This window comes from Rhinoderma darwinii, chromosome 6 (genome assembly GCF_050947455.1).
Source record: "Rhinoderma darwinii isolate aRhiDar2 chromosome 6, aRhiDar2.hap1, whole genome shotgun sequence".
Lineage (NCBI taxonomy): Eukaryota > Metazoa > Chordata > Amphibia > Anura > Rhinodermatidae > Rhinoderma > Rhinoderma darwinii.
Genome location: NC_134692.1, coordinates 84,760,426 through 84,773,711, shown reverse-complemented (window position 1 = coordinate 84,773,711; position 13,286 = coordinate 84,760,426). Strand labels below are relative to the sequence as shown.

The window sequence follows — 13,286 nt, the reverse complement described above, 5'->3', positions numbered from 1 at the left end:
ATACAGGTACATAAGCGTTAGATGCTGCTATTTACCAGTTTCTGTCCCAGTAACCTGGGCATACGTAACATAGTCCTCAAATATGGAGGATCACCTTACAAAATTAGAATAGCCATCTATCTCAGGATCTTGGTCTTCCTCTACTTCGGGTGGCCCAGTAGACTCTTCCCTCCTCTCTGTTGTCTCCTTTCGAGGTTGTGTCCACCAATCTTCATTCACTGGTGTTACCCTTGCTTCAGGAGGGCTAATTGTAGTGGATTCTGGTGCCCAAGTTATTATTGTGTAAGGCCTCAACAAATTCCTATGCACTTTCTGTACAGGTCCACAGGTGCCTTCAGGTTTCACCTAAAAAACGAGTACATGAGGATTGCGCTGCCATACAACTACATAGAGGCTGGTCTCCCACCTTTATTACAGCTTCCCGGACCTTCTAGTGTCTCTGTTGGGCACAATGACTCATTCTCCCACCTGTAGGGGTAACTCTATACATTTTCGGTTCACTGTAAAAGTATGCTGGCCTAGGTCGCTGGGTCACAATGTCGCACATCTCCTATACCTTCCTTTGGGGCCCTACATCCAGGTCTGTGGTGTCCACTCTTTACTTTCACTGCAGGCTGGCAAATCTTGGTAACAGGGGCGTAGCTAAGGGCTCATGGGCCCTGGTGCAAAAGTTCTTCTTGGGCCCCCCAAATTTATTCTCATGGTCGATGGTTCGCAGCTTTCAGCTGCATCAATGGGTCTCCTAAGTGACTCAATGATGCAATACTAGCAGCCAGGGGGGCAATATATATATATATATATATATGAGACAGCATATCTATAGCACTACGACCCTATAGATATTGATAGGATTAGATACATTGGCTCAGCAGAGAGTATCACACATGATAGGCTTAGATACAGGGGCCATTCGCTGACATTGAGGCTCCAGAGGTGGACCCCGGAAACGTAAGTATAAGAATTGTTTTGCTTTTTTATGTGTTACAAATTCTTTTTGGCTTTGTATTTTTTTTTACAGGTTCGGATGTTGGACTACTTTGATGGCGGCATTTTTTTTTATTCTCAATAAAATGGTTAATGAGGGTTCTGTGTTTTTTTTTTTATTTCAATAAAATATTTTTTCTGTATATTTGTATTTTTTTTTAACTTTATTACTACCGCCTTCGTAATTGTCGCCCCCACACAACCCTCATTAACCATTTTATTCAAAATAAAAAAAGCTGTCATCGAAGTCGTCCTCGAATCCAAAGTAGTCCAATGACCGAACCTGCAAAAAAAGTAAACAAAAAAAACATTAGTAACACACATGGTAGGCTTAGATACATGGCCCATGTGTGATACTCTCTGTTGGACTCTGTGTCTAAGCCTAACACGAGCTAGGCTTAGATACAGGGTCCAGCAGACAGGATCACACATGGGCCACGTATCTAAGCCTACCATGTGGTTGGCTTAGATACAGTGCCTAGCAGACACCCGCCGGGACCCCGGCTAATCAGCTATTTTGAAGGGGAACCTGATTAAAATACATTGCTGGGTCTCTTTTGTACCCCAGCAGGGACCCAGCAATGCAGAGTAATCATTGTAGCACTACTGTGCTACTGTGGTGAGGGGGGCCTGCGGGCCCCCCCTAGCTGGGGGCCCGGTCGCAGTTGCGTCCGCTGCAACCCCTATAGCTACACCACTGCTTGGTAAAGTGATCCACAATAACTAGCAAATATTATGGTCTTGAAAGGACTCTACTGCTATCAAATAAGACGCATTCTGACTTTCTATCCTCTGCAGCTGGTATTTATAGACTTTCGGGGCCTGTTGTTCCACTACTCTGGCCAGATTACAACTTCGGTGAACCTCTTCGACTGCTTTATGCAGTAGGGGGCGGTAATAAAATCACTGTAGCCAAGTAAAGTGTCCCTACTTCCCATGCATCCATTCGGCAACCTGTTTCAACTTGCTTTCCTGGAACGCAACTTGCCAAGTAAGGCCCACCTCAGTCGGCACCTCAGGCACCTTTAATCTACACAGAACCGTAAGCTTCCGTTCTTTTTCACTAACAGAATGGGGGACGCCCAGAAACGTAAGCTCTGTCTGATGACATGAATGTCTAACATTCGTATCAATAGTGCCTTGGCCTCTTGATAGAGTACTGGAGGGATGTGGTGGTAGCGCTCACAAATAGGTCTGCCCTCCCCAGTTGGGATCTCGTGCTCCAGGGTCTTAGTCAATTCAAACTCTATCTCATTCTGAGAGAAAGCGTTGGGATGCGCTCCTAGAACTTCAGCCACCTCTCCCAGTTTACCGACAGACCGCTTCGGACCTTCCATCATTCAGGAGCTATTTTCCCATAGTGGTTGTTGACCCAGAGCTGACTTGGTATGCTGTGAGGGTAGTGGTGCCCATATATGTAGGCTCAATCTGCCAGCGCGATTGTTGTTCAACCTGGTCTTCTCTAGGGAATACTGCTGAATCAGCTCAAGGGGCGCAATGGTCACATCATGCTTGACATTCACCAACATCAGCAGCACCCAGGCCTAGACAGTGCACAGAGTTCTGGCCACAGCTGTTTCTTCTTTACAGTGCTGGCTCTATCAGGATGGTGGCTCCTCTCAATTCTTGGCTGGTGCTGACTGGCAAGGGCAACAACACTTCACGGGCAGTCGAAACTTCTAGTGGTCTGGAGGGAGTCACATTTACCCAACCTAATCTCCCGTGCAATTTGAGAAACATCCTCTGAATCTGGCACTGCTTCAAACTTTTCTCTGTATCTATAGGGGTTTCTGGCTCTGAAAATGCTTCCAGTACTTGTGGCCTAAGTGGCGAGTCTATCGCACTCGTGCAATATGTTCATTCCAAGAATTACTTGATCTTGACAGTCCATTGTACTCTCCCCTACTACTTCTCCTTCCTTGATCAACTCCTGACCCCATACCGAAATATCCACCTACATCACTCCTACAATGGGTATGGGTAAGTTGTTAGCCACTTTGAGGCACAGCCAAGTTTCCCTTCATTCCCATAACAAGAAGGGAAAGTGGGTTTCAAGACTAACTTGGCCATGGTGGTCACCATTACCGGGTACCCTCCCACCAAGTCCTTTGCTTCTAACAAGGATCATAATTCATCACTTTTTACTGTGGTTTGCCCCTCAACAGCAGACTGATGTCATTTAAATTGTTGCTTCTGGTTCTTGATCTCTGAGGCACCCCTTCATCTCTTTCGACCACCAACGCTTCTTTTAGCTCTTTCACCATCCCTTACAGAAATGCCATTCAGACTTCTAAGCCTTTGTCTTTTTCAGACACTAGTTCCGCTTGGTGGGACTATGACTGTCATCTTCACTGAGGCATATCAGATCAGGGACATCTCAGCCTTTGTGATGCAGCTTCTATGGCAGGCCTTTCTCTAGCTGCAAAGAAACTCTTGAAGCAGCCTGCATCCCACTGTGTGATACAACTTCTGAGGCAGGTCGGTTCTCTCTCCGCAAAGTAGCTCTTGTAACAGCTGTCTCCCACCGTGTGAAGCAGCTAAATCTCCTTCACGGCCATACTGACCAATGATCTGGCGCTCTCTGCTGTACGATACATGTACATACGTGTTGGATGCTGCAGCAGCGTTTCTGTGTGTTACACACGCACTGGCGTCGATTTGTTGATAACAGTTCATCTTTCTCCAATGATCCCACCTACAGATGTGTCCCTCATTACTTTCTCTCTAAATCCGACATAACCTGAGATTTATGGCGCGAGATGTTAAACATTAAAAAAAAATGCTTACCTCTAGACTCCCATGTGCAAAAATGTATACGTTTAACATAGGGTTACGCAATTAATCAGAAAAAATAATTTAACCAAAATTCAGCGCAGATAACCAACCTCATCTTGCACATTTCTGTGTTTTTTTCCGGTTTCAACTGTATCTGCGTCCTCAGGACGCAGATACAGTTGAATCCTGTAGTAGACCAGGGGAACGTCAGTTCCCTGCTCTACTATTCACTGTACCACACTGGCCGCTCACGACTCAGAGCAGACAGGCGCATCACTGAGCAGCTCAGCATGCATATTTTTAGAGTCCACTGGACTTCTCCCATATAGACTAATTTCAGTCAGCTTATTGGTCCATGGTGTCTAACCTCAATGCCCGCACCAACTGTATATACACGGATGTTGGGGGTTATATACAGGGTTGATGGGGTAATATACAGAGATGATGGGGTAGATGTATATTTCCCCCATCATACCTGTATATAGCAGCCAACATTCCTGTATATAACCCCCATCATCCCTGTATATTACCCCATCAACCCTGTATACAGGGATGATGGGTGTTATATACAGGGATGATGGGGTTATATACAGGGTTGATGGGGCAATATACAGGGATGATGGGGGTCCATGTATATTAACCCATCATCCCTGTATATAGCTGCCATCATTCCTGTATATAACACCCATTATTCCTGTATATAACCCTCATCATTAACCCTGTATACAGGGTTGATGGGCGTTATATACAAGGTTGATAGGGTAATATACAGAGATGATGGGGATCCCTGTATAATATACCCATCATCCCTGTATATAGCAACCATCACTCCTGTATATAACCACCATCATTCCTTTATACAACCCCCATCATCCCTGTATATAACCCTCATCATCTCTGTGTATTACCCCTTCAACCCTGTATACAGGGATGATGGGGGTTATATACAGGGATGATAGCTGTCTAGTATATACGGCAATGATGGGAAGTTATATACAGGAATGATGGGGTTATATACAGGAATGATGAGTTATCCCCATATATAGCAGCTCACCATCATCCCTGTATATAACACCCATCTTTCCTGTATATTACCCCCATCATCCGTGTATATACAATTGGGGCGGGTACTGTCCACACGCCGTGGCATGTAGGCATTGAGGCTAAACAAGAAGTAAATGGGGCGACCACCGCGGACCGATAGGATGCTTGAAACGCCGTTATGTGGCAGAAGTCCAGCGGAATCTGAAAATGTGCGCCGAGACAAACAGACCAGAGGGATCTCCTCCAATCGTCGCTAGAACAGGGTTAGATGAGTATGTATTTTATTATTTTTATTAGGCACTATTGTGGCTGTATGAGGGCATTATACTTTGTGGGGGCAGCTATAGGGACATTATTCCGCATGCGGCCAGCTATAGGGACATTATACTGTGTGAGGGCAGCTATGGGGGCATTATACTGTGTGAGGGGCAGTGTCAGTGGGTATACTATATATAGTAGTATACAGCAGGCTTAGGGAATCCATATTAATGAAATGGTGTGACATGCAAATAGGGGTGTGGCATACAATAAGGCCTAAATAATTTCTTTATCGTAATTGAGGTAAAAGTGTTCAATTAATCATCATTTTGACTTAGGTCATTACTGCCCAGCCCTAGTTTAACATACACATTATTTTACTGGATGGTTGTGACGGATGTCTCTGATGGATGCCATCTGTCAGTCATAGACTTCCATGTCAGAATAAAATGTATATGTTTAACGCCTTTCAACGTGTGGTTTAAATATTGTGATAACTTTATTATACAAATGAATACGATTTCAGTAATACCATACATGTGAATTTTCTTTTTTCTTTTTACAGCTTGCTAATTATTTTTTTTTACTTTATTAACCTTTATTTAATTAGTTTTTTAGTCCCTCTATGGGACTTCACAATGTGATCATTTCATCCCTTCTATAATGCTTTGGTATACTTTGTTTGCTTCTAAAAGGCAATAATGCTTTGGAATACTGACAGGCAATCTATTAAGTCGTGCCATTAGAATGGCCTAATAGCCATGCAGCTTTGTCTCCCTATGTCTAAACACCTAAATCCATCCTTCCACTTTGGAAATTTTGTTGAACCCTTTTCGAAATTTTTACACCTTGTCCAAGCCAGACAGGGTTGCTCGTTAACGCCTCTCCTTTTTAACCTATCTCTAGATGCCTTACATACAACATTTTCATATAGGTGGCAATGATTCAGGGGTATCTCTTGTGGTGAAGAGGAATTGAAAGCACTGCATTTGCAGACGATTTACTACTTTTTATTTCCTGCCCTCAGGATACTAAAGGACCCCTTATACAGTACATGTGATAGAAACAAAAGGGCCCCTTATGGGCTTATCCATCAATATAAACAAATTGGAGGCTCTCCACCTCCCTGACCCTCCCCAACCTATCTGGTCCCGCACTTTCCCTTTAAAATGGCAAACCCATTCATAGCTTATCTGGGAATACAAATCACACGCATCCTCTTTAAACTATACTCAACCAGTCTAAACAGGTTTTATGCTTCAGTTCAGGCAGACATAGAAGCTTGGAGTGACTTCACTCTCATTCAAAATGACGGCACACAATTAACTGTATCTTCTACAAATTTATCTAGCGGGGGAGAAAACCCGAATTGGGCAACATATTCTACAACACAAACTCAATGGGAGATCAATTTTCAGGACATTAGACTGTACCTAGTAGTCATTGACCAAATCTTCCAGGATTGGCTGAACAATACCTCCAACTACACCCACACAAAAATTGAGCATTCAATCACCCTAGGCTTTTACTTGATTCTTACACTTACCATACACCTCTATAGTACACACAGAAGAAACTCTCTTCCTCCCCAGATGGCGCTCATGGGTTACCATCCAATGCCATCTCAGCCTTTCCCCACAGGTCTCCCTGTTTCTCCTATTCTGTCATAAACCTGCCTTTAAGAAGGCAGAGGGATGCACCTAATCTTCTGCAGATGGGCATTGGATGGTATATCAAGGATAAAGTACCTAACTACGTAATGTAAACGGTTCTCTTTCTCCAAAGCCTGTGCCCAGTATGGCTTCCAAGCTCAAAGATATACGTTGGGTGTGCTGCGCACCATGGGGGAGGGGAATGGGAATGACTATTTCGGCCGCAGACCTACTAAACTTACGGAGATAAAGGCGCAAGTTAGCATTCGTATCATTCCTATGACCACAAATAATTATGACCTGACCATCTGGGGAATCGCTTGGTGGACCTCGAACGACCCAGAGCTCACACCAAGTTTAATCCTCTAAACCCTCTCTAAAATTGGTGCTAAAATACATCTCAGCCATTTCCTACTAAGAGATGTTTTTGAAAATAGCCCAGATTGGTTATATCTCTCCGTAACAAAATGTACTCTCTGTCTATTGTTTGAAAAGGTTACGTATGCCTCCCTGCAAAAATAATTCTGAACCATTTTTTTGAAACATGGCAACCTATCATCCAACTTCTTGCCACTCATATTAGACTCTGTGAATGATTCAGCTCCATCTCTTGGTACCTGGAGCAATCCATAGCAGGTGGAAATTCCATATAGGTAGATGATTATTATATCCTGCTTCTGTGTTTCTATATTGACTAACTTTTTGGTAAGGTAATCGCAGCTACCTGTTATAGCTCTCATCTGCATATCTCCATTCCTCCAATCTCTAGCTTCTCCTGCCCCCAACCTATAATAATGGTAGGGAATCTTTAATCAAGACCAATTGCAATGTTGCTTCATTTTTCAATGAAGGAATATGGAGGAATAATAAAATGGTTGGGAAAGGGAACATAGCCTTTAATATTACATTTTTGTTTTGTTTCTAATATGACATTGAACCTGGAATGAGAATCAATTTTATCAAGATACAGTTTAAGATACTATAGATTATACAGGACTACTAGACAAATGTTTTTTTAATAATACTGCCTTGGAACAAAAACATCTATTTTATCACCTTCTCGGTCGGTGCAAGCAGACAATAGAGTAGTTATCACCGGGTGGGTCAGCAAAGCTAGAGACAAGAATGAAGGGTGATGTAATTTAAACTACATGTCGAGGATTATAAAAGTTAGAAAGTATGCAACACCCAATATATATTTTAATTCTTATTATGTTATAAATCTTTCCCTCTTCCATTCTGTTATTTTTATCATGTTTATGTTAAGTTTATATAAATAACAAATAATACTTTACTTGGTATATGAAAATTGATTTACCTCATACAAGTAACTTGACGCACTGCTATGCTCCTCCCAGTCATCTATTTCACTTTTTCTTTCATTTTCACACTTATCAACTTCTGAAATGTTTAATAGTGTTGTGTGTAGACAATCACTTGCCTTACTGCTTTCAGAGAGTAGAATACAATTGCTAAGCCTGTAAATAATCGGAGATAACAATAAAACACATAATAAGCCAATAAATGCAAAAAATGATCAAATCTAAATGTTAGCAATGGCAAAATACTGCTTCTAAATTACTTCCAGTAATTATAAAATTACTTACAGCTTGATTATAAAATATTAGAAAGACCTAGATAAGTCTAAGTTCACATCTAGTTTTGTGCACGTTTGTGGTATACGATGACGTATACGTTTTTAAAGTTACAAAAATGTATGCATTTGTAACATATGCTTAAGTTTTTTTTAAGTATATGTTTTTTACGTCTGTGTCCGTTCTTACTTCTAAAAATGTATACTTTTTTTGTTCTTGAGCTGAATCAAGCTTTATAAAGTCAAGATTTCCTATATATGGAGACAAAAACGTATACGTTTTACGTATGTAAACATAGGGTTTAAGATTGCATATGTCGTCCATACATCGCCATTGACTTAAAGAGGCTCTGTCACCAGATTTTGCAACCCCTATCTGCTATTGCAGCAGATAGGCGCTGCAATGTAGATTACAGTAACGTTTTTATTTTTAAAAAACGAGCATTTTTGGCCAAGTTATGACCATTTTCGTATTTATGCAAATGAGGCTTGCAAAAGTACAACTGGGCGTGTTGAAAAGTAAAAGTACAACTGGGCGTGTATTATATGTGTACATAGGGGCGTGTTTACTACTTTTACTAGCTGGGCGTTCTGATGAGAAGTATCATCCACTTCTCTTCAGAACGCCCAGCTTCTGGCAGTGCAGATCTGTGACGTCACTCACAGGTCCTGCATCGTGTCGGCACCAGAGGCTACAGTTGATTCTGCAGCAGCATCAGCATTTGCAGGTAAGTAGCTACATCAACTTACCTGCAAACGCTGATGCTGCTGCAGAATCATCTGTAGCCTCTGGTGCCGATGTGTCCTCGCTCGTCTGACACGATGCAGGACCTGTGAGTGACGTCACAGCGTGATCTCTCGAGAACACGCTGTGTCTGCACTGCCAGAAGCTGGGCGTTGTGAAGAGAAGTGGATGATACTTCTATACACAACGCCCAGCTAGTAAAAGTAGTAAACACGCCCCGATGTACGCACATAATACACGCCCAGTTGTACTTTTACTTTTCAACACGCCCAGTTGTACTTTTGCAAGCCTCATTTGCATAAATACGAAAATGGTCATAACTTGGCCAAAAATGCTCGTTTTTTAAAAATAAAAACGTTACTGTAATCTATATTGCAGCGCCGATCTGCTGCAATAGCAGATAGGGGTTGCAAAATCTGGTGACAGAGCCTCTTTAAATACAAATAAAAATGTATACGTGTGGCATACGTTTTGGAAAACTGCTGAAAAGTGTAGTAGACTACGCTTTTCAGGACATGGAAAAAAACAAAGGGTAGAACGTAAGCACACAAAACGTGTGCACAAACTACACCAATAGAAATCAATATACACACTGTGGTACACGTTTTTAGACTGTTTTTTCACGTCATTACGTGCACGTCAGATGTACAGTAAAAACGAGATGTGAAATTACCCTAAATTACCCTAAAATTTATCCCTATAGGTAACAAGTATAAATGACTAAAATTAAACCCCACATGGGATGCACCTTCCTTAAAAAGTGCAATATATGACAAAAAAAAGGGCATTTCAAAAATACAAATCTGGGGGTACAGCTCTAGTCTTTGTAAATTACAAAGGGCTTATTAAAATCTGCAAAAAAGTAATGAAAGCAGCAAAAATACAAAATGAAAGGCAGGTGACCAAGAATAGCAAAACAAATCCCAAACAATTCTTCAAGTATATAAATGCAAAAAAGCCAAGGTCTGAACATGTAGGACCCCTAAAAAGTGGTAATGGGGATTTTGTCACATGTGAACAAGAGGAGACAGAGCTACTAAATGGGTTCTTTAGCTCTGTATATACAACAGAAGAAAGAGCAGCTGATGTAGCCAGTGCCAGTGTTGTTAATACATCAACTCATATAGTTAATTGGCTGAATGTAAATATGGTGCAAGCAAAGTTAAATAAAATAAATGTGCACAAGGCACAGATGGGTTACACCCTAGAGTTTTTAAAGAACTTAGTTAAGTTATTTCTGTCCCCCTCTTCAGAATATTCAGATATTCTCTAGTGACTGGTATAATTCCAAGGGACAGGCTCAGGGCAAATGTGGTGCCTATTTTCAAAGAGGGCTCTAGGTCTTCCCTGGGTAATTATAGACCAGAAAGCTTAACATCCATCGTGGGGAAAATATTTGAGGGGCTATTGAGGGACTATATATAGGAGTATCTGACAAAAAAATAGTATTACAAGTGACAGCCAGCACGGTTTTACCAAGGACAGAAGTTGTCAAACCAACCTGATTTGTTTTTATAAAGAGGTGAGTTGAAGCCTAGACAGAGGGGCCGCTGTGGATATAGTGTTTTTGGACTTTGCAAAGGCACTTGACACTGTCCCTCATAGATGTCTAATGGGTAAATTAAAGACTACAGATTTAGAAAGTACTGTTTGTAATTGGATTGAGAATTGGCTCAAGGACCGTATCCAGGGAGTTGTAGTCAATGATTCCTACTCTGAATGGTCCCCGGTCTTAAATGGTGTACCCCAGGGTTCCGTGCTGGGACCACTGTTATTTAACTTATTTATTAATGACATAGAGGATGGGATTAATAGCACTATTTCTAAACTTGCAGATGACCCCAAGCTATGTAGTATTGTTCAGTCTATGGAAGATGTTTGTAAATTGCAAGCTGATTTGGACACACTAAGTGTTTGGGCATCCACTTGGCAAATGAGGTTTGATGCAGATAAATTTAAAGTTATGAGTCTGGGTACCAACAATCTGCATGCATCATATACCCTAGAGGTAGCTACACTGAGAGAGTCACTTGTTGAGAAGGATCTGGGTGTAGATCAGAAACTAAATAACAGCATGCAATGTCAATCAGCTGCTTCTAAGGCTAGCAAGATATTGTCGTGTATAAAAAGAGGCATTAGTGTGGCCTCATCTAGAATATGCAGTTCAGTTCTGGGCTCCAATTCATAGAAAGGATGCCCTGGAGTTGGAAAAAATACAAAGAAGAGCAACTAAACTAATAAGGGGCATGGAGAATCTAAGTTATGAGGAAAGATTAAAAGAATTAAACCTATTTAGCCTTGAAAAGAGACGACTAAGGGGGGACATGATTAACTTATAGAAATATATGAATGGCCCCTTACAAGAAATATAGTGAAAACCTGTTCCACGTAAAACCCCCTCAAAAGACAAGGGGGCACTCCCTCCGTCTGGAGAAAATAAGGTTCAATCTGCAGGGGCGACAAGCCCTCTTTACTGTGAGAACTGTGAATCTGTGGAATAGACTACCGCAGGAGCTGGCCACAGCAGGAACAGTAGATGGCTTTAAAAAAGACATAGATAATTTCCAAGAACAAAAAAATATCATCTTCTATGTTAATGTGTAGAAATTTTATTTGATCCCTTCCCTTTTCCCCATCCCTTGGTTGAACTTGATGGACATATATATTTTTTCAACCGTACTATCTATCATATATATATTTGGCAAGGACGTGGTGTCCGAGGCACAGTTAGCTCCGTCCACAGCCCGACCTGCAGGAAGCCCGTCAAGAAGGAGATGTGAGTGCTCAGTCTGTCTGTTGTTTGTGCCTCTATTTGTATGTGTGTCTCTGTGTTTGTGTGTGTATAAGTTCCAGTATGTGTGTGTCTTTGCGTGAGTGTGCATTTGTTGTTGCATGGCCACAGTATGAACAATAGACCCCAAATGGGGCTATTCACACGGCCGTGCCCTATTGTGGGTCGTTCTCCCGGCCTCATAGAAATCTATGGGCCCGTGTAAAGCACGGCTGTCATTCAGATGTGATCCGAGTGACGGCCGTGCATTCTGCCGCTCGCTCGCTCTCTTCTCCTCCTCACAGAGTGAAAAGACTGTGAGGAGGAGGAGGGTATTTTGTTGCTCCCTGTAGGAGCTGAATCCCTAATCCACAGCCACAGCTTTGGCCGAAGCTGTGGCCGGGGATTCTGCTCCAGGAGAAGTCCCTGATTTCACTGTCCATATATGGACAGTGACATCAGGGACTTCTCCTGGAGCGGTCCCCTACAGGAAGGTATGGGGGTGTGCAATCTGGGACTTCTGAAGCAGAATCTCCGGCGTTGTGGCCGGTGATTCCGCTCCAGGAGAAGTCCCTGACTTCACTGTCCATATATGGACATTGAAATCAGGGACTTCTCCTGGAGCGGTCCCCTACAGGAAGGTCTGGGTACCAACAATCTGCATGCATCATATACCCTAGAGGTAGCTACACTGAGAGAGTCACTTGTTGAGAAGGATCTGGGTGTAGATCAGAAACTAAATAACAGCATGCAATGTCAATCAGCTGCTTCTAAGGCTAGCAAGATATTGTCGTGTATAAAAAGAGGCATTAGTGTGGCCTCATCTAGAATATGCAGTTCAGTTCTGGGCTCCAATTCATAGAAAGGATGCCCTGGAGTTGGAAAAAATACAAAGAAGAGCAACTAAACTAATAAGGGGCATGGAGAATCTAAGTTATGAGGAAAGATTAAAATAATTAAACCTATTTAGCCTTGAAAAGAGACGACTAAGGGGGGACATGATTAACTTATAGAAATATATGAATGGCCCCTTACAAGAAATATAGTGAAAACCTGTTCCACGTAAAACCCCCTCAAAAGACAAGGGGGCACTCCCTCCGTCTGGAGAAAATAAGGTTCAATCTGCAGGGGCGACAAGCCCTCTTTACTGTGAGAACTGTGAATCTGTGGAATAGACTACCGCAGGAGCTGGCCACAGCAGGAACAGTAGATGGCTTTAAAAAAGACATAGATAATTTCCAAGAACAAAAAAATATCATCTTCTATGTTAATGTGTAGAAATTTTATTTGATCCCTTCCCTTTTCCCCATCCCTTGGTTGAACTTGATGGACATATATATTTTTTCAACCGTACTATCTATCATATATATATTTGGCAAGGACGTGGTGTCCGAGGCACAGTTAGCTCCGTCCACAGCCCGACCTGCAGGAAGCCCGTCAAGAAGGAGATGTGAGTGCTCAGTC

General features: G+C 42.1%; 1 protein-coding gene across 1 annotated transcript in view; it reads right to left on the bottom strand.

Moving 5' to 3' along the window:
- TNRC18 (trinucleotide repeat containing 18) overlaps positions 1 to 13,286 on the bottom strand; it is a 778,682-nt gene that overhangs the window by 224,014 nt on the left and 541,382 nt on the right. Inside the window, exon 13 of the mRNA XM_075831538.1 lies at positions 8,032 to 8,191. Coding sequence (XP_075687653.1) covers positions 8,032 to 8,191 — 160 coding nt within the window. The remainder of the gene's footprint in view (positions 1 to 8,031; positions 8,192 to 13,286) is intronic.